The following is a 21,430-nucleotide window of genomic DNA, read 5'->3' as shown; positions in this document are numbered from 1 at the left end:
CCCCCCTCCCCCCCCCCACTTCCTCTCTTAGAGATAGTGTATGGAATGAGAGGGGGGGGTGGTGAAGGTCCCTTCCAAACGTAAAATAAGGTCCCTTTTCACATGGTACTCATCCATTGGCCTCTTGGGAGGTGGATGCTACATGGAGCACTTTTATTTGACCACTTAAACTCATCATGGCCTATGGGGTAGCTGCCAAGAAAGAGGGAAGAAAAGGTCAACAATTTTGGCTGGGAAAGCTATAGGCTTGGCACGACCACACTTGAATTGGGTGTGGTCACGCCATCCTTAAGGGCTTGAAGCCTTCATTTTCTCAAGTTTGGAGTGACCACGCCTGAAACTGGCGTGGCTACACTACATTAGTGGCATAATTATGAGTGCTCTGTCTTGAGCACGGAAATGGGTCATTTTGGCATGACCATGCCAGAACTGGGCGTGGTCACGCTAGGCCAAAATTAGGGTTAAGTACTCAGAGCGTGATGGAGGTTCCCTACGAGTTCCCTTGGCTCTGAAACTCCCCGAATAGATGGGAAATGATCTATAACCCTAGAAGAAGGCCCACAAATGCAGTTTAATACTGGAATAACCCCTCGAAATAGTGGCCATCCCCGGACCACACAAAGTGGGCTGAAACCCTAATTCTTACCCTATAGTCCTTGTGGGCGGGTTTTGTAACTGCGATTGGCCATAAACGAGTCTGAATGGATAGTGTAAGGTCTCTAATCATCAGGACGGGTATTCAACATGTCCTGGACCAGAGCTAACCCTATGGTGAATTTACCCGGGTAGGGCAAATCGATACAGTCACCATGCTTATGACACGTATCAGGAGGTTCAGATGGGTATCTTGAGCTTTAGGATGGTATAGATGAACTCCAACTTGTCTTGAGTTGTTCAAGTTGACACCCTACACTTGTAACTTAAAAAAATTGATTTCAACAGACCACTTTGTTAGGTTTGATTTAGTCGGCTCAATCGGTCAGGTTGGATTCAATTAGCTTCCAGGTCGCAAAAGTGGCTTGGTTGGTTGGATTTTTTAATCGGTTGGTCTAGCCTGCTATCGACCTTTGATCCCTAGATGGTGACTTCCATATTGCAGAATGAGATTATTGAGCGGAGAGTGTATCACTGTAACTTGATAGATAACTCATTCCTTGATGAGAAAAGTATTTTGAGACAATTTTGAGTCCCTGTTGTATGACTAATTTTTGTTCCCTGATGAGAAATCTCAGGCGTGTTTGTTGGTGTTATTTTGACCCCCAATTATTGAACTAAGGTAAAATAACAAGGTAAAATAACACTTATTGAACTAAGGTAAAATAACACTTTTTTAATGTGGTACCGCTCACCTACCACATCTCACCTACCGCTCACATACCTCCCACCTACCACTCTCTTGCTTCTATAAATAGAGAGGGTGTGAGGCTTAGGAGAGCAGGAGAAGAGATCTTATGTTACCACAAAGGAGGAGAGAATAGCTAGAGAGCTAGAGAGGAGGAGAGCAGCTTGAGGCATTGTATCAAGGTGTCGCTTGAGAGGGAGGCCATAAAAGGAAGATGAGGACTCATCTCTATGTATAAGCTATGTATTCTTTATTTCTTTTGCCTTAGTGAACTATTTGATTGATTCCCTCCCGTGGACGTAGATCCAGTTGGATCGAACCACGTAAACGATCTGTGTTTGCTTGTGCTCTTTGCGCCTCATTTCTATGCCAGGAAGTATATATCTCACAACAGTTGGATATATGATTATAGTGAGGAACTGAATTCTCTTCTCAGGTTGGATCTGTTGAGAGGTAGGTCGATACCTTTACTTGGTTTTCCTGTGGTAGTTTGCTTGGGCGTTGTTTTGTCTATTCAATTCCGATCGGCCTAGACTTGGATCATTCTTTTTGTCATTCTCCTGACTCGGTTGGCCTTTGCCCTTGGCTTAGATGGCTGCATCCAATTAGATGAGTGGGACCTCTTGGCCTTGTATCGCTTAGCCCTTTTTTGTTGTACTTTCTTTTTTTTGGACCGTTTGATTTCCTCGGGATTCATACTAGCACATTCTTGACATACACATAGCTTGCTTCCGAACCTCGAATAAACATTGGCGTAGGCATCCCCAAAATTATTTTGATTGTATTGGGATTGACTTTCACTCCCTTAACAGAGACGAGGTAGACATGGAACTTCGCTTGCTCTGCCCGAACAAACACTTAGAAGAGAAACTTTATGTTGCACTGCCCAAGAGAAGAGAATGTGTTGACAAAGTTGACGAAGTCTCTTTATTGCTTTTGTGCTTCACAAGCATGTCATCAATGTAGACTTTTAGATTTCTTCCCATCTAAAAGCATAATATGTTGTAAGTCAAACTTTGTCGGTCAAACTTTGTGATAGCTTATCTCAACATTTTGAGACCAAACGTTACCACCTTGTAGCAGAAGGCTCCTTCATGTATGATAAAGCCGATCTCTTCTCTTTTTAAGATTCATTTTGATCTGATGATATTTGAAAAAATATTGAGAAAATTTATTCTCAAGGACCCAACAATAAAATCCCACATCATCAGTGGTTAATGATGGACATGCGACTGTTATAAACCCTTTTTGAAATCTATGCACATTCATAGGCTCTCTTTTACTTTCATGACCATGATGACATTGGAGATCTTATCTGGGTAGCGAACTTCTCAAATGATTGGCTTTCTAAAGCTGTTGGACCTCCACCTTAATTGATGTTTTGGTTTTGTTTGAGAATTTTTATTTATTTTGTTTGATTGATGCTCTCCCAAGGATGACGTTGGGTTAGTGTTAGTGGTTTGTGAAACTAAGGTCCACCATGAGTATATTAAAAGAATTGAATATAAAGACACTGTTGTTTATCACATGAAAAATATGTTTGGAGAAGAAATTACTTTCGCAGAGCAAGCTAATCTAGAAATTCTTCCCATCTATTGCCTCGTCAGATGTGGGGATCTTAACAACTTTGACCTTTGCTGCGGTGCTCTCCTTGAGTGCAAAGACTAAGCACTTCTGGGTTTGGATTAGATCTCAACAAATAGTGACGATTCCACAACATAGGGGAACTTGACAATGAGTATCGGGTCAAGGTGGTAGCTTAGGAGTTATGTACAAGTCTACCAAAATAATTTTTGTAGGATGAAGGGGCTCCAATGATAATAAACTTAACTTATTTAATCTCATCAGTGTCATGATTTCCCTTAGGAACATCCATCGTAATAAAACCCCTCAGGGTTGTATCCTAGGAATCTAAAAATGTAACCCTGTCCTCCCAATAAGCTTGTGGAAGAGGAGGGCATCAATGAAGCTTTATGTGTCAATGGGTATTCACAGGGTCATGTAGTGGTTGATAACAGCGATGGCATCATCAAATATCTTGCAGTATGGTAGTTGAAGGTGAGAAGACGAGTAAGAGAAGCGTTCGGGGCATTTACCTCATACTTAGAATTACTTCGAAACCGAACCTACGATGATGGATTGCATCCTGTTATATATCTTTATTTCTCTCCTTGGCTCAGTAAGGGCTTTTCCTTGGTCTACTTGGCTTGGTGGCTGATCATGTATTCTTTTTGGTGGCATTTATTCATAATCTTCTTGAGAAAGAACTTGGGCATGTGATACTCATCAGTATAGAGACTGTCGTTATGGTTTTGACATTCAAGACGCGGATTTGCGCATCATCATTGGTCACTTAAAATACTCTTTCCTTTGGATTGTTAATATGATCATGGCAAGAAGTTTCCTCATAGGAGGCAGGGAGATGTCAGAATTGGTAGAGAAGATGATAGGGCTGGTGTCCTTGGCTCGACAGTGAGGGTGTAGTAAGGGCCTCCTTGGTTGGAGAAGTCAGCTCCTAGTTTGCTTTTATCGACGAGGAGCCAGAGGGTAGCTTTTCTTGACTCCAATCTTCCTCTTCCTTGAGGAAGTTGGAATAGAAAGGGTAGGCTGTTTGGTCTTTCGGACAAGCTCTTCAACGAAGATGAATATGGATGCTTTTCAAAGGAAACGTTGTTCAATGGCATCACATTACAAGGGTGATGAAATGGTATGACGGATCTCTGTCATCTTGAGTAGAGGAGTTTTGAACTTCGCAGGATAACTTCATCAAGATGAGAATAGATATTTTCCACAACCGTAGCTTTCCTCCTGTTTTATGGACAAGAAATTGATAGTTGTATGAAACTTGTATAACATTAGCAATACTAGTGCTTTGCTGACTAAGATTATCAAGCGAGTGTCTTAGTTATCTTTTATAAAAAAAAATGTTGGATCCCTCAAAATTATGGTTGTTGCATTTATCTTATGCCATGGTTCTTTTTCACAAAAAGAAATAACTGATGTTTCTCACATATGGCATCAAACTAAATAGACTGCTGTCTCATTTACTCAAGAAATTAGGGATAAAAATGTGCTTTAGAGGTTTAGAGTGGGATTTTATGGGAAAGATTGGAAGCCACTATTCTGGGCAAGTTACTCCACGAAGAGGCTGATGGGAATAGGTAGATATGAAATATGGAAGTCACACAAAGATTTGTATGGCAATGCGGTTAATACTACAATATCTAAAAGTACAGTGTAATTATTTGTATTTTATGAGCACTTATGATTGGATACTACATATACAACCTTTGCCTACTTTTAAGGCATGCAGTGGAGTTTTGTTTTTTTGTTTTTTGAGGTGTGCAGAAGGGGAATTTCACTGGGTTGAGTTTCATCAGAAGAGCATGAAGTAAAAAAGAAATTATAGTAAGCATAATGAGAAAAACAACTCCAAATGATTTACAACAGATTAAAGCAAGAAGTGAATGGACTCGGAGGAACAATGAGAGACGATTGGATGCAGCGAGTGCAGTCCAGGTCGGGTCAACTGCTCTTTTCTCATTAATATCATTGCGTCTTGAAAGCCAAAAAGCTCTTCTCATTTCAATTGTGCAATATTTAAATACACGTGGAGTTAGTTATCTCTAGTTATGGTCGCTTTTTACAGAGTTTTTAGTTAATCTGATGATATATTGAGTTTAGTGCTTGTATTGCTGAGATTGAATTTGAGATTATTTGATTTTCTTAGAATCCCATTATATCTTCAGGATGCACAATCAGGTCGTTTTGCATTCACAATTTTATAGTATTTAATGCTTTAAATGCTCCTCTCTGAATATTCCTAAACCCAGCAGCTTTTCTCCTATCCCTGCATTCTCTTTCTTCTATCTCAAGAATTGAAGAGCCAAATGGTTATTGGCTGATTCTAATTTCAACAAATTCTGCCGTTGCAGAATTTGATCAACCTAATGGATTCCAATTATCCCCTGGAAAGTTTTCAGACAAATCATGTCCTGAAGCTGAGAAGGTCCCTAAAAAGAAGAGAAAGAAGACTAAATTCGCATCATCATTTTGCTCATCCGAACAAGCTCAGACTGTAATGGCATAAGGATCTATGTATGGGACTGAGTTTTGAAGCTCAAATCTTCAGTAACATTTGCCTTGTCAATTAAGGTTGAAGCAAATGGAGAAGAAGAAAGAGAGCGTTACATGATGGTTTGATTTGCTTTCTTCCATTATTGAAGCAAGAGCTATTCAGGGTCTTGTTTCAAGTGTTTTTATAGATATGACTATCTGTATTTTATTTTCTTGGTTTTGTGCAAGTTTAACTAGAAATTTGTTTGCTGTGAAATTTATTTAAATGGCATTTTCTTGTTTTTGTGAAGTTTATATCTTATGGGATAGTGAAATGCATAATTTATTTTATTATATATCTGTTCATGCCTGTAAGTAACTTAAACGATTAATTAGTTGCATGTAAAATTTATGAAACATGTAAAAGCATTAAACTTTATAAATATAAGCCAAAACACAACTAGAAAAAAAAGAATTTTGAATGTGTATCAAGTAATTCTTTTGTATTTATATATCTTACAACAAAAGTTGTGGCTTGAAATCTATTCGAAAAAAATTAGATCCTAAGTTCCAGCTCATAGCTCGGCTCATTTATTTCGATCTGAACCAAAATTCTAATTGATTTTCAAGCTAAACTTATGAACATAGCCATTGTCATCTTGAACTTTCTATTATATATTCAACAGAATTCAGGTCACAAATTCTGACAAATACTGGATACGTCTCGACATATAAATAAAATTAAAGGAACAAAGTCCAATTGATTGATGACATGCTTTTCTTGATATGTTTATATTTTTCTAAATGATTTGGGCCAAAAATCAAGTTACAAAGCCTTTAAGTAAACAGCACAAATCATATTGCAAAATTCTCAACTTTAAGAAACTGTAGAGGATAAGCTCAACGAAGTTATTCTCCCTGCTATTGGCAAAGAGGAACCAAATAAGGTTCTCTGCCTATGACTTTAACACTCTCCCAAGAATAAATTATGTGACCAAAAATCATTTCTACTATTAAACATGGTTTATATGAGATAATCATGTAATTAATCAAAATAAATCTACTCACAAATCTCCTTAAATAAAATTAATTATTATTGTAATAAACCGACATACAAGGTATGAATATTCACATAACACCAAGCAAAGCATAACTTTCATGAAAATTAAAATAATATTCTCCTCAAAGAAGCCTATAAATTACACATGATATCAACATTCTATTCTCAGGAGCCACAACTGAGAAGTCTTTGCTTTAAGAGATTATAAGAAAAAATGTCTAATTTGAATTGCATATTGCTGTTAAGCCTTGCTCCATTTTTTACTTTGGCTGGTGCTACTCAGCACAAAGTTGGTGGGTCAATGGGTTGGACTGTGCCGACCGACCCGAATTCAATGTCTTATAATCAATGGGCCGAAAAAAATCGGTTTCAGATCGGCGATACATTATGTGAGTCAATAAATTGTTTATGATTAATCTTATTATTATGTCACCATAGGTGTTTTGAGCATAGGAAAAGACTTGATTTGTTAATAAGTTGTTAATCATGCTTTTATTTTAAAAGTAGAGGTGGATAATATGTAGAGGTGTTGCACTAAAATGTAGCATCAGCTTACTAATAACTTAATAACTTCATTCATTTGTTTATTACATCAATAATATTTAAAAGATTATGCCTTTTAAATATGTAGTGCTTAAAAATAATTATTTTCCTGCATTATGTTAAGAAAAACACAAAATTCATTAACAATGATAATAATAAAAAAAGAATTTTTAATCTTAAACATTTCTTTTCTAACTCCTGTACTCTTCAATGGCACATAGTGTTTGTGTACCAACCTGATCAAGACTCAGTTCTCCAAGTGGACAAAATCGCTTACAAACATTGCAACACCTCATCATACATAGCCAGATTTGATGATGGCAATACTGTCTTCACCCTGAACATGTCTGGTCCCTTCTACTTCATCAGCGGAGTTGAAGGGAATTGCATCAGGAATGAATCATTAATCGTCGTAGTCATGGCTGATAAAAGCATTTCATCAGCCTCTCATCCTCCACCACCATCACCAGAATCTGTGTCTCCTCCTCCACCGATGGAAGGTACTACACCATCCCCTGCTCCTGAAGTTGCAGCTTCTGTTCCTCCCCCTTCTCCTCCTAGTGGAGCATCCATGAAGTTGGTAAGCTACTTTGGCTTAGTTGGAGGTGGAGTTGGGTTATTGTTATTTGTTTTGTGAAGAGTTTGAGAGTGTGGGAATTAGGATTTTGGTGTTTGGTGGAGGGTATATTTTCATTTGTATGGCGTGAATAAAGGTCATGTGTCTCAAATGTTTTATGGGAAATTATAATATAATCAAAAAGATAAATTTTTAATTTTTTTAATATGCGATTGGAAGGGTCACATTATTGTTGTGAGTTAGCACCTTTCAATGTTTAAAATAAAGTCTTCATTAAATTTAATGCGGCTTTAGAAAGCTTTTGGATAATCACACACATATTTTGACTTAATTTTTAGATGTCAAAGCACCAAAGTGATTGGGTTTAAATCTAAAGAGTTGATTTTGAGATCATCTGGTTAAGACAGTGTAGTTTAGTGAGACATGTCAAAAATACCAAAAACATGTGGATTTGAGTTCAAATGTACTAAGATCAAATACTAAATTGGGAGCTCATTCTGTCCGAAATTTATAAATTTATACTCAGATGAATCAATAATAACTATAAAATGATAACTCAATTATGACTAAAACTATAAAATAATCCCTTGATTTTGGTGAAAGAATAGAATCTCCACTCAATGAATTTATAAATAAATTATGCTTTTACACATTTTGGAAATAATTCTTAGTAGAAAAATTTTTGGTTTCATGGAGAATTTATAACTTTGTCTATTATTCTTAGCCATGGACCATAGACTAATAACAATGCCCAATCCTTAGCCAACATTGATATTATGATCATTTGAAGCCCATTAATGGTGATCAATCAACGTTTGATGCTTGCTTTCTTAGTTGCTTTATCTCCCATCCTATTAAGAAATAGACCAAGATATGGATTGTCACCTAAAGCCTATTGATGACTAACATCTATTGTCCCCACACATGGAAATTTGACACCCATCTTATTGGGTACCTAGTCTTTTATTTATTTTTACACGTGAAGAAACAACCAATTGCTCGGCATAATCCATCGTTCAATATTCCCCATAAAAATATTATCAAAACGTATTAATAATTGACCTCTTTTTTTCAAGCACTAGTATGTAACAACCAACTAATTTGTCACTTTATCTCCTCTCTCCTCAAGATAACACCCAACTTGAACTCCCTCCATGACACTTTTTTGTTGTCATTCAATGCTTGTCAAATATTGAGACCTATTAGACATTAATTTTTAAAGTTCATATTGTCAGTCACAAGAAAGGTTGCAATCAAGTCAAGTCGAACTGAGTATGTCGTGGAATAAACGGTTTAAACATAGTATAAATTTTTCATGTTTGACTCGGGTTTGAGATAAACTTTCATGTAAATGTTCTTACTTGGCTTGTTTGTATATTGAACAAATATTTTAGTGAGTTAATAAGCAAGCTAAACATCAAATGAGCTTAAAATAAAATTATAAACAAATAGTTTTGTAAATCTTAATAAATAAATAATTAAATAATTTCTTAATTAGTATCAACCATTTTACACTAATTAAGGAAGATAATGTATATGTTGCAAGTAAATATTCTTGCAATTGAATAATATAAATATGTACTAATAAATTTGTTCATTTAAAAAATAATAATAAATTGCATTAAGTTAATATGAATATTAACTAATAACGAATAAATTATTTTTTACAAAAAGATAAAAGCTAAAAAAGTTCATTAAAAGATAAGAAGTATTTTGTGTGAAATAATTGATAAGGCATAAATGTTAAAAGCACAAACGATACACACAAGTATATGTGCCGACTAAATAGTGTACGTAACTAAGTCCATGTATCGATCCCATGGACTCCTAAAGTTGGTAAAAGTTATGGTATACTAGTTATGAGTTTAGCTTGAAAGTTTAAAATTTGATTATTTTAAAGTTTTTAGCCCTAATTTTTGAAAAAAGTAAATCCTTTTAGCAGTTTTGAGGTTGAACAAATGAAAGAAAGCCTCCCCTGAATTGGTCTTACGTAAATCAAATTCAGCTAAGTGATTCTAATGAGCTTGAAAATTAGAAACAATAATTTTCCTTAGCCCTTCCGGATAGTTATAAGAAAATTAGGGTTTCATATAACATATAGCTCCTTAACCATGCATAAGCCTTACTGTTTACAAATTTTTCTACACGATTGCGCCATCCTAACAATAATATTCCTATTCTCTTAGGTGTAGGTTAACCAAATCATTTCACTAGCTTTATCTTGTAGCACTAGATCATAACTCATTTTAATCTCTTAAGTGATTAGTTAAGAAGTAAATTGAACTCAAAAGGTTAAACAATCAACTTGTAATCACATCAACCTGTAATCACATAATAAAAATGTCACCAACTTGCATAAAGTCCAATTCAAAGGAGGAGAAAAGCTTAACTCTTACTCATTTCAGATGAAAATAATACAAATATTATTGCACAATCCAAATTGAAAGTTAAAACGATCTCGCTGAGGTTCTTCACCAAATTACATGAAGTTACACCATATTCTCTGAATTTCAACCCAATTTGAGTATAGAATAACCTAACAATAATATTCCTTTTAGAATAGCTTGTTCTTTTTAATAGTTTCTAACATTCATAAAATAGATAGATGAACCCATCAAATGAAGAAGAAATTTTAGACATTATGGAACGAGCAACAATTCTGACTACAATATTATGCAATAATATTGTAGATATTATTGCATAATATTAAATGAAGAAGATATGCTCCAGGGTCATTCAAGCAGAATTCATACTTTGTTTTAAATGTCGGAAGCAATTTTTTGCGATTTGCTCGAAGAATTGTAAAGTAATTATGGTTTGCATGATTGTCTCGATTTACAACTCGGGATGTACAAGCCGTCATATAATATATTATGTCACATAATAATTTCATTCATGCTGCTTTCGAGCTATTCCAATACTTCACAAAGATGATTAGCATAAATTTTGATATAAGGGTTAACTCTTTGGTTAGATTGTAAAACAACATTGTGAAGCTCATAGATCCTACTTTTATGCATGCTCCAAGAGAAATCCATTACGATATGAGATACATGCATTTTTTAGGGTATTGATTTATTCTATTTTGCATGTATGTTTTACAATAAAAAAAAATTAATCTAATGAATATTTTAAATAGGATTGTATAGGAGTAGTTAATGACAGGCATGTCGATGCATGTGTTGCCAATGATGACAAGATTGCATATATCAAACAATTTGGATATGTTACACAGAATATCTTAGCAGTTTTTTACTAATATGTTCTGCGTTTTTAATGATTGGATGGGAAGGTAGTACTCATGATAATTGCATGTTCAAATTTGCTACTCAACGATGTGAATACAAATTTTCAATGTCGTCACTAGCTTGATATATTCATGCCTGTATATGAAACATTTAATTTAAAGATATGTAGTAATGATAGTATTATTCAGAAAAATATTATCTTATTGATTTAAGATATCCATTGCAACAAGATTTCTTAAATCTCTTCCCCGATATGAGCTATCATCTTCTTGAATTAGAGCGCAACAGCCAAGTGATTGGAGGAAGAAATGAATTGTTCAATAAAAGACACTCATCAATACATAGTGTTATTGAGAGAGCATTCAACGTATGAAGCTAATGGAACAATAAGTGAATTATACTCTGAGGTTTGCCAACATATTCCTGAAAAAACAAGTAAAGATAGTTGCTGCAATGACAGTGTAGCACTAGATCATAACTCATTTTAATCTCTTAAGTGATTAGTTAAGAAGTAAATTGAACTCAAAAGGTTAAACAATCAACTTGTAATCACATCAACCTGTAATCACATAATAAAAATGTCACCAACTTGCATAAAGTCCAATTCAAAGGAGGAGAAAAGCTTAACTCTTACTCATTTCAGATGAAAATAATACAAATATTATTGCACAATCCAAATTGAAAGTTAAAACGATCTCGCTGAGGTTCTTCACCAAATTACATGAAGTTACACCATATTCTCTGAATTTCAACCCAATTTGAGTATAGAATAACCTAACAATAATATTCCTTTTAGAATAGCTTGTTCTTTTTAATAGTTTCTAACATTCATAAAATAGATAGATGAACCCATCAAATGAAGAAGAAATTTTAGACATTATGGAACGAGCAACAATTCTGACTACAATATTATGCAATAATATTGTAGATATTATTGCATAATATTAAATGAAGAAGATATGCTCCAGGGTCATTCAAGCAGAATTCATACTTTGTTTTAAATGTCGGAAGCAATTTTTTGCGATTTGCTCGAAGAATTGTAAAGTAATTATGGTTTGCATGATTGTCTCGATTTACAACTCGGGATGTACAAGCCGTCATATAATATATTATGTCACATAATAATTTCATTCATGCTGCTTTCGAGCTATTCCAATACTTCACAAAGATGATTAGCATAAATTTTGATATAAGGGTTAACTCTTTGGTTAGATTGTAAAACAACATTGTGAAGCTCATAGATCCTACTTTTATGCATGCTCCAAGAGAAATCCATTACGATATGAGATACATGCATTTTTTAGGGTATTGATTTATTCTATTTTGCATGTATGTTTTACAATAAAAAAAAATTAATCTAATGAATATTTTAAATAGGATTGTATAGGAGTAGTTAATGACAGGCATGTCGATGCATGTGTTGCCAATGATGACAAGATTGCATATATCAAACAATTTGGATATGTTACACAGAATATCTTAGCAGTTTTTTACTAATATGTTCTGCGTTTTTAATGATTGGATGGGAAGGTAGTACTCATGATAATTGCATGTTCAAATTTGCTACTCAACGATGTGAATACAAATTTTCAATGTCGTCACTAGCTTGATATATTCATGCCTGTATATGAAACATTTAATTTAAAGATATGTAGTAATGATAGTATTATTCAGAAAAATATTATCTTATTGATTTAAGATATCCATTGCAACAAGATTTCTTAAATCTCTTCCCCGATATGAGCTATCATCTTCTTGAATTAGAGCGCAACAGCCAAGTGATTGGAGGAAGAAATGAATTGTTCAATAAAAGACACTCATCAATACATAGTGTTATTGAGAGAGCATTCAACGTATGAAGCTAATGGAACAATAAGTGAATTATACTCTGAGGTTTGCCAACATATTCCTGAAAAAACAAGTAAAGATAGTTGCTGCAATGACAGTGTAGCACTAGATCATAACTCATTTTAATCTCTTAAGTGATTAGTTAAGAAGTAAATTGAACTCAAAAGGTTAAACAATCAACTTGTAATCACATCAACCTGTAATCACATAATAAAAATGTCACTAACTTGCATAAAGTCCAATTCAAAGAAGGAGAAAAGCTTAAGTCTTACTCATTTCAGATGAAAATAAAACAATCCAAATTGAAAGTTAAAACGATCTCGCTGAGGTTCTTCACCAAATTACATGAAGTTACACCATATTCTCTGAATTTCAACCCAATTTGAGTATAGAACAACCTAACAATAATATTTCTTTTAGCATAGCTTGTTCTTTTTAATATGTTCTAACATTCATAAAATAGCTAGATGAACCCATCAAATGAAGAAGAAATTTTAGACATTATGGAACGAGCAACAATTCTGACTACAATATTATGTCTTGTCAATGAGTACAATTAGATTTGCAAGACACCATGTGTGTCATCATCATCTGAGAGTGACAAGTAGATTGGTGATATGCTCCAAGGTCATTCAAGCAGAATTCATACTTTGTTTTGAATGTCGGGAACAATTTTTTGTGATTTGCTCGATGAATTGTAAAGTAATTATGGTTTGCATGGATTGTCTCGATTTACAACTCGGGATGTACAATCCATCATATAATATATTATGTCACATAATGATTTCATTCATGTTGCTTTCGAGCTATTCCAACACTCCACAGAGATGATTAGCATAAATTTTAATATCGGGGTTAACTCTTTGGTTAGATTGTAAAACAACATTGTGAAGCTCATAGATCCTACTTTTATGCATGCTCCAAGAGAAATCCATTACGATATGAGATACATGCATTTTTTAGGGTATTGATTTATTCTATTTTGCATGTATGTTTTACAATAAAAAAAAATTAATCTAATGAATATTTTAAATAGGATTGTATAGGAGTAGTTAATGACAGGCATGTCGATGCATGTGTTGCCAATGATGACAAGATTGCATATATCAAACAATTTGGATCTGTTACACAAAATATCTTAGCAGTTTGTTAGTAATATGTTCTGCGTTTTTTATGATTGGATGGGAAGATAGTACTCATGATAGTTGCATGTTCAAATTTGCTACTCAGCGATGTGAATACAAATTTTCAATGTCGTCACCAGCTTGATATATTCATGACTGTATATGAAGCATTTAATTTAAAGATATGCAGTAATGATAGTATTATTCAGAAAAATATTATCTTATTGATTTAAGATATCCATTGCAACTAGATTTCTTAAATCTCTTCCCCGATACGAGGTATCACCTTCCAGAATTAGAGCGCAACAACCAAGTGATTGGAGAGAGAAATGAATCGTTCAATAAAAGACACTCATCAATACAAAGTGTTATTGAGAGAGCATTCAACATATGAAGCTTATGGAACAATAAGTGGATTATACTCTGAGGTTCGCCAACATATTCCTGAAAAAACAAGTAAAGATAGTTGCTGCAATGACAGTGTTGCATAATTGTATTCCCCCGGCTCCATCGTAGGAAGATGTTGATTTCAAGGTGTGACATGAAGATCTAACTTGCATACATGTGGAAACATTTGAACATCAGACACAACAATCATTGCCGGAGAAAGACTTTTGTGTGAATGAATTCAACACATTCGAAGGGGAGGAGTTTCAGAAGATGATCCACTTAAGAGAAGAGATTACAAATGATTTAGTGAACTCATTAAGTGTAATTAATTAATATTTTGTAGTGTCTTTTAGTTGATGTTTACTATTCCATATGCATTGAAGTGTGTTTTATGTTTTTTTTCTCATCATCTTTTAATATGTTAATTTAAATATTATAATGTTTCAGAGATACATATTTTTCCTTATATATGTTTCCTTTCTAATTATGAAATCAAATATTTATTTTATTATTCTATTGCATATTTAATCTAATTTATTAATTAAAAGCATAGTGTATTATAATATTAGAAAAAATGAGTTATTGGTCATCAAGTACTTCGAGAGCCCTGTATTGTCATTGTGATACACATTGTTTTAAATACACTCAAAAAAGACAACGCGGCTATGTGAGGAGGTTTTATTGTTGTTTCAAAAATAAGATACGTGAAGATTATAAGTATTTTAGATTGGCTGATGATATAGATGATTTCACTTCTGATAATGACCAAGTCATAATAAATACTATGTGCAAAAAATTATCTCGAAGACTTAATCATCTGGACATGAAGGCGAATGTCATTAAAGCATTACTAATTTTTTTGTTAGTTCTTATTATTGTGATATTCTGCATGAAATGATGACTTATAGTTGATTAATAGAAAAGTTTGGACTCCTGACTTGTTTTATGTTATGTTAATGCTGTTTTTGTTATTCAACTGCAATTATTTTGAAAATTATATTCATTCAACTAATTTACATATATATATATATATATATATATATATATATATAAACACACACACAGACAGACATATAAAGATTGTCTAAATAAATATCAGCTGTTTTAACAACAAGATTCTGCCAGCATCTAGAATGCTCCTCTCCAAAAGGCCTTCGTAGCAGTAGCCACCCCAAATGCACCCTAATTGCTCCGATCGCATATCTTTCGATTTTAGCTAGATATGGGACAAAAGTCCCTCGGAATTTTAAGCGCACTTACCTAAACAGCACCAAATTATGATGTATTTAGCAAGACTTTTGGAAAAATTTGAGTGCTTTTTACATATATATATATATATATATATATATATATACCCCCAAATTCTTGTGTACTTGACATATCTAATATCAAAATTATTCTTTTTTTACATTTATATAAATCAAATCTTTTACATCCTTTCAAACATATCATTCTCTTAACTTCTATATTTTTTTTTTATTTAAAGAGCTAAAGCGAGCCGAGCACAAATAATTATTTTTTTTGTGTTCGACCTTGTTTGTTTGTGTTCGTCTCGTTTATAAATCAAGCCCAAAATTTTTTTTTTGTTTGACTTGTCTGCTTAACACGAGCTATCACGCTCAATTGTAAACTGAGTTCCAAGCAAAAAATTAGAACATATTTAATTAAAAAAATCATGCTCTAAAATTTAAAATTTCATTCATATTTTAAGAAACAAGGAACTCATTTGTGGTTCGGGGTGCATGTTCGCTCGTGTTGGGCTCGTTTATATTTTGAGCTAAAAAAGTGTGTTCGTGTTCGGTGACCTCATTTTTGTGAGGTTTTCTCTTCTCCTCCTTAGTGCATATGTTCTAGCTCTAGGAGTTTCTATTGACCATCTTAGAAAACTAGAATTGAGACTCACCCTTCTAGAAATTCCAACCACTTCCTATTTTCCTTTGATGTCTAGCATTTTTGACATAAGACCATCGTCTTATAAATGAGCGGTTATGAGCTATTTTGCGAAGATTCAAGGGAAATGTTCCAAATAGGACTTCAAGCCTTAGTAAGACATAACACGAACGAACACATCTTAGTTTGTGTTCGGCTCGTTAAGTTATCGAACGAAATTAACGAGACGAACACGAGTTTCTTAAGCAGTCGAACACGAGTTGTTCGCGAACAACGAGCCGTTTTGACAGTCTTATTTGTGGTAGAATTTTTAAAGCGAAGACAAATAATTTAATTATGTACAGTCTCTTTCTTACAAGAGACAAGTTACATCCTAAAAAGTAACTCCCCATTATCTTGGCCCATTCTATCCTGTCCTTAGATAATGGACAATTCATTCTATGCCAAAGTCTTATCCCATCATTTTTTTGTTCCATCTTATCCATTTTAAAAAAAAATTAAATTAAATTAATAATCTATAAATAAATAATTGACAAATAAGAAAAAATCTTAGAGAAATTCATTTGTATTGAATATATAAAAGTTTATGCTTTCTTAAAATAGGTTTTTTTTATACGAAGCCATAAAATATAAATATAAATTTTGATTAAAATAAATTTATTTTACCTTTTATATCGAGTTATGGCATCTCTCTATTTCATCACATACATACCACCCAATTCCTATGTATTTACATGTCACTAATTTTTACATTTATACCACCCAAAGTTGTCATATTACATAAAAATTACCACCATTTAACTTTTTTCATGCATAGGTAAGGTGCTATGTATGTAAAAATTGTGGTTTAGGTGTTAGGTATGTAATTAGATAAGAACTGAGTGGTAAGATTGTAAATCTTCCTAATTACTAATTATGTTAACATCATAAGCACTAATTAAAGACTTTTAGAATGCGATAATCTTTTACTTCTGTAAAACATAGGTTCAATATGTTTTTTTCTTTTTTTTTTAAGTTAATTTAAGCAGATATAATTAGGGGTGTAAATATTTCGAGCTCAAAAGGTGTGTTTGGCTCGTTTGTTTAGTGAGCCGAACACGAGCCGTTCACAAACAAAAAGTCGTTTTGACAACCCTAATCAGATGACCATAAGATGTTAAGGATAGGGGCAAGATTTAAAATTTATTGTTTATATTAAAACATCATTTGAATCTAATTTAATAAATTTTATTATATTTTCTTAATTAATACTTATAATTGATTATAAATCTTTATGGTCTTGTAGTCAATTAAGTTTTTTAAAAATACTACACATCAAATTAGTAGTATTTCGAGCCAAAATGAGCCGAACACAAACGAACAAATCTTTGTTCATGTTGTTCGTGTTCGGCTTATTAACTTAGCGAACGAGCCAAACATGAGTTGTTTGCGAACAACGAGCCGTTTTGACAGCCCTAGATATAATTCTATTCAAATTTAAATTTAATATATTACACATATTTTACAACACTTATTTTATTCTCCAAGTTTTAGAATCTAAATCATATAATATATGCGGGCATCGGCCCCCATTTATTTTCCTTTTGCATTATATTAATACATATCACATAATTATATATTTACATATCTAACAACTAAACTTCATTGTTTACAAGTATAAAATTCAAATGATTGGAATCACATCAAATATATCTTTATTATTATCTTTGTAAAAGTTAAATATACTTTCCAATGCATAGGTTAGCTGTTATAAATGAAAATATGATATTTTAGATAATAGAAATGTAAATAATAATTGTGGGATATGTGAGTAAGGTTTGAGTTGGGGGCGGCTTTTTAGCTGCTTTCCATTTTTAAAGCACAATGGTGTGTTCGGGAGCTCACTAATTTGGTGGGTTTCATAAAATTTCGTTCATAAAATCAAAGTTTTGTGAATGGTGGGTTGGGCTCTGGTTCTGCGAAACTGACCGCAGTGTGGTTGGAAAAGTATTCACTTCACTTGATCTTTTCCACAATTGCCTTGTTTTTTTTTTGTGATATTTACCTTTGGTTTTGGCTTCTCCCCGTCTTTGCTGCGAGCGTCCGAGTTAGGGCATACTAGTGAGAGGGGTTTGGGCTTCTCCCCCGTCTTCGTTGCTTATCATCTGCATGTATCTTGAACTTTTTTCTTTTGTTTAGGGTCACATGAAGAATCTTTTGTTGTTTATTATTTTTGGTCTTTTCTTCTACGTCATCGAATTTCCATATTACGAGCTTTTTTGTATTAGCGAGTTTGATTGTTGGTTTAGGATATGCAATCCACGCGATTTGGGTTTTGCATTCCATGCTATAACTTTGAATTTGTGGAGGGTTACTACGTTTTTAGTTTTTTTGGTTTGTTATGTATAAGTGTTGGTCTTTGCTCACAGGTGTTAGCTTTGCAAATATATAACAATTGGGTTCTCTGTCTGGTATGATTTTGGTTGTGTTATATTTCTGGGTTATCCTACTATAACTTTGCTATATTGTGGTTTGCAATCCATGTTATGTGACTGTAATACATGCTTTGGTAATTTGTTTTGCATCACTTTCTTGGCTTTGCACTAGATTTGGGGGGTGATGCTGTCTATTAGATTTTGTGGTGTGCAACCCTATGGATTAAAATGTGTATTTCACTTTCAAAGGTAAAATAATTATTAGTTTTCATGTGATGTGAGAGGCCACATGTTATATAAATGCAAAAGAAAATTAGCTCTTTGATTTGTATATACATAAGAATTAAATGTTATGTAAGTAAATGCCCCTTCTATGTAAATGTATGATCATTGCTTATTTTCCAATATATATTTTGATGTTTTGCATACATAAAAGTCCACTTTTATGCATTCATATGACCATTTCTCATTTTTGTAGCTATGTTGTTTCTGGTCTTCTCTGCAATTATTGTTACATATTGTTGTATTTATGATGTGTATCAAATATGCATGTTATTTTTAGGATTTTTTATCTTTATTTATATTTTTTTTATGCTTTTCATTGTATGTAAGATTGTTGATGCAGTGTACATGTGATTAACCAATTCAAGCAGCAAATGAGAAGAAACAAACTCAAAATGACTGAATCGGGTTGAATCGGGCTGCCCCGACCCCCCTTGCAAAACCTGGGCTCCAAGGCGCCAATCTTGGGCACCAAGGTGCTAAGGGATAGCTAAACAGGCACCCATACGCCATATTTGGATTTTCGGGTGCCTTGTACCCCAGAAATTCATCCCAAGATGGTGGAAAGTAGACATTGTAACTGCAGGCCTAGGTGCCTGTGACCAACAAAGATGCGTCATAGGCCAACATCAAGGCATTAGTTCATATATTTTGGTGGTTTTCATGGTTTACATGCGACGTTTTGTCAGGAAATTTATAAAAAATGGGATAATGGATTGAGGGACTTTTCATTATTCTTTTCACGCGTTTTCAGAGATAAATCACCCTTTGGAGAAGGTGATCAGTGCAGATCATTTAAAGGAAGAAGAATCGAAGGCCTTTTAGTGAATTAAGGAGACTGAATTTAAGATTTAGTGCATAATGTGTGATGCTTATACAATCTTCAATTAGAAGGATTGAGATAAGTTGTGGTATTTTTGTGTATTCAAAGTCTCAATCTAATAAAATTTTGTGTGTTTCGTTTCAATAAACTTTTAATTGCATTGTTCACAAGCATGTATAGTGAGTAATTCATTAAGTCTCCTTTAGATTGGTATTGTAAGAATGATAGGATTGAATTGTTTTGTGTGATTTGTGATGGAATTTAAATATAATATTGTATTCACCTTGTAATCATAATTTAATTTCATTCTGGCTAAGTGAATCGATAAAACTCATCACAAATTTTGAGATTCAAAATATTACTTAGTAGAATGATTAGGTTATCCAAACGAATTTAGGGTAATAGGAATATTTCCTTTAGATTTGTACAAACTTGTATGGAAAATTTAATCTTGGGTTGTGCCCTGGATTTAAGGAACTAAATTAGCGCACTTGCCAACCTGTCTTATATGTCCGGAAGGGGACAAGGAAGAGTGTGCTCCTATTTTACCTTTACACTTGAATCACAAATTTAATCATTGACTTTTGCAAGTTCAATTCAAAGGAGAATTCTCTTGCACTTGACATCTCTCTCTCTTGAAAAGCTATTTTTTTTGCGTGGGTTTTTTCATTTTAAGAAATTAGGGTAGTCACTTTTACTTAAAATAAAATTTTGGACATTCAAGCTAGGAAAAGTTTAAATAGACTAGAATCTTTTTCATTTTGGGATTTAATTTGATTCATGTAGGATCGATACATATAACTCAGTTTTGTATACTACTTGTATGACACGTATACTTGTGTGATTTGCTAGTGCTTCACTACAGTGATTTGTATTACATTTTTTGCACTATTGTTGAGGAGCAACGTTGAATTCTAATCTAGAAAAAATTTAATCGAACAATTATTGTCTAGGCTTGAAAACGACAGTCTCACACATCATTTGCATGTTATTTTCATTTCTTGTGTAAAAAAAATTTTAAAAGACAACTTTGCTTGTTGTACATTTCTTGTTTTCTTGTTTGATTATTGTAGATGTTTACTTGCTTTTTCCTTACTGTGAATATTGTGTTTGTTTGCTTTCGTTGTCATTTCAACACGTTGGTCTATTTAATTTCTTTGTTTCTATTGATTTGTTTGTGACTTATAAGAAAAACTATAGCTAGTAGCACTTCACTAGTTAACCTAGTTGTGTATGCAATGAACTAGAAAAAATAGTAAGAAAAAGTCAGAAAACTTACAATAATAAAAAATATACTATAAGAGATGATACAATTAGCCCGAGACGAAAACAATGCACCCAAACCCCATGGCATGACTAGACCACTTAGGAAATTTACAAACACAACGATAGATAAATTCACTTAAATGTCAACACCCCTTACATAGAAGCTAATTTATTCAAACTTAAACCCGCCATCATTTAGATGGTATAAAATAATCAATTTTGGAGGACACCCATGGGAGATCCTAATCTTTATTTAGCAGTCTTTCTTGAACTATGCACTATATTTTGCTATAACATTGTCTTTATTGATGTTGTTAGGCTTAGTCTTTTTCCTTCAAAAAGTGCCTAGTTTAACATCCTCAAATTAACCAAGCTGCGCATAGCATAAAAACTACACGATAATGCTTGGGTTGCCTCCCAGGTAATGTTTGGTTTTACGTTCTCAATTAGATAATTTCAGATAAAACTCCTTCAAGATTTTTCTCTAGGATCATATATCTAATTTATTAATCTCTGATTTTTCATGCAATGTTGAAAATATCCTTGAGACTCACTTAACCAATTCTT

General features: G+C 33.4%; 2 protein-coding genes across 5 annotated transcripts in view; both read left to right on the top strand.

Moving 5' to 3' along the window:
- LOC110020919 (CRIB domain-containing protein RIC10-like) overlaps positions 1-5,701 on the top strand; it is a 17,135-nt gene extending 11,434 nt beyond the window's left edge. For 3 of the 4 annotated variants that reach the window (XM_020719213.1, XM_020719223.1, XM_020719203.1), the window contains exon 6: positions 5,278-5,701. In XM_020719213.1, coding sequence (XP_020574872.1) covers positions 5,278-5,432 — 155 coding nt within the window. In that variant the 3' untranslated portion in view covers positions 5,433-5,701. The remainder of the gene's footprint in view (positions 1-5,277) is intronic. The other variant, XM_020719231.1, reaches the window with a different exon arrangement.
- A 938-nt stretch (positions 5,702-6,639) lies between these two features.
- On the top strand, positions 6,640-7,783 carry LOC110037919 (mavicyanin-like). The gene is made up of 2 exons (XM_020742663.1): positions 6,640-6,847; positions 7,223-7,783. The coding sequence occupies exons 1-2, from the start codon at positions 6,673-6,675 to the stop codon at positions 7,636-7,638; spliced, it is 591 nt and encodes a 196-aa protein (XP_020598322.1). The 5' UTR covers positions 6,640-6,672; the 3' UTR covers positions 7,639-7,783.
- Positions 7,784-21,430: the final 13,647 nt, after the last annotated feature.

The sequence above is a fragment of the Phalaenopsis equestris genome, unplaced genomic scaffold (assembly GCF_001263595.1).
Source record: "Phalaenopsis equestris unplaced genomic scaffold, ASM126359v1 Scaffold000002, whole genome shotgun sequence".
In the NCBI taxonomy this organism is placed as follows: Eukaryota; Viridiplantae; Streptophyta; class Magnoliopsida; order Asparagales; family Orchidaceae; genus Phalaenopsis; species Phalaenopsis equestris.
This window is presented reverse-complemented; position numbering and strand designations above follow the sequence as displayed.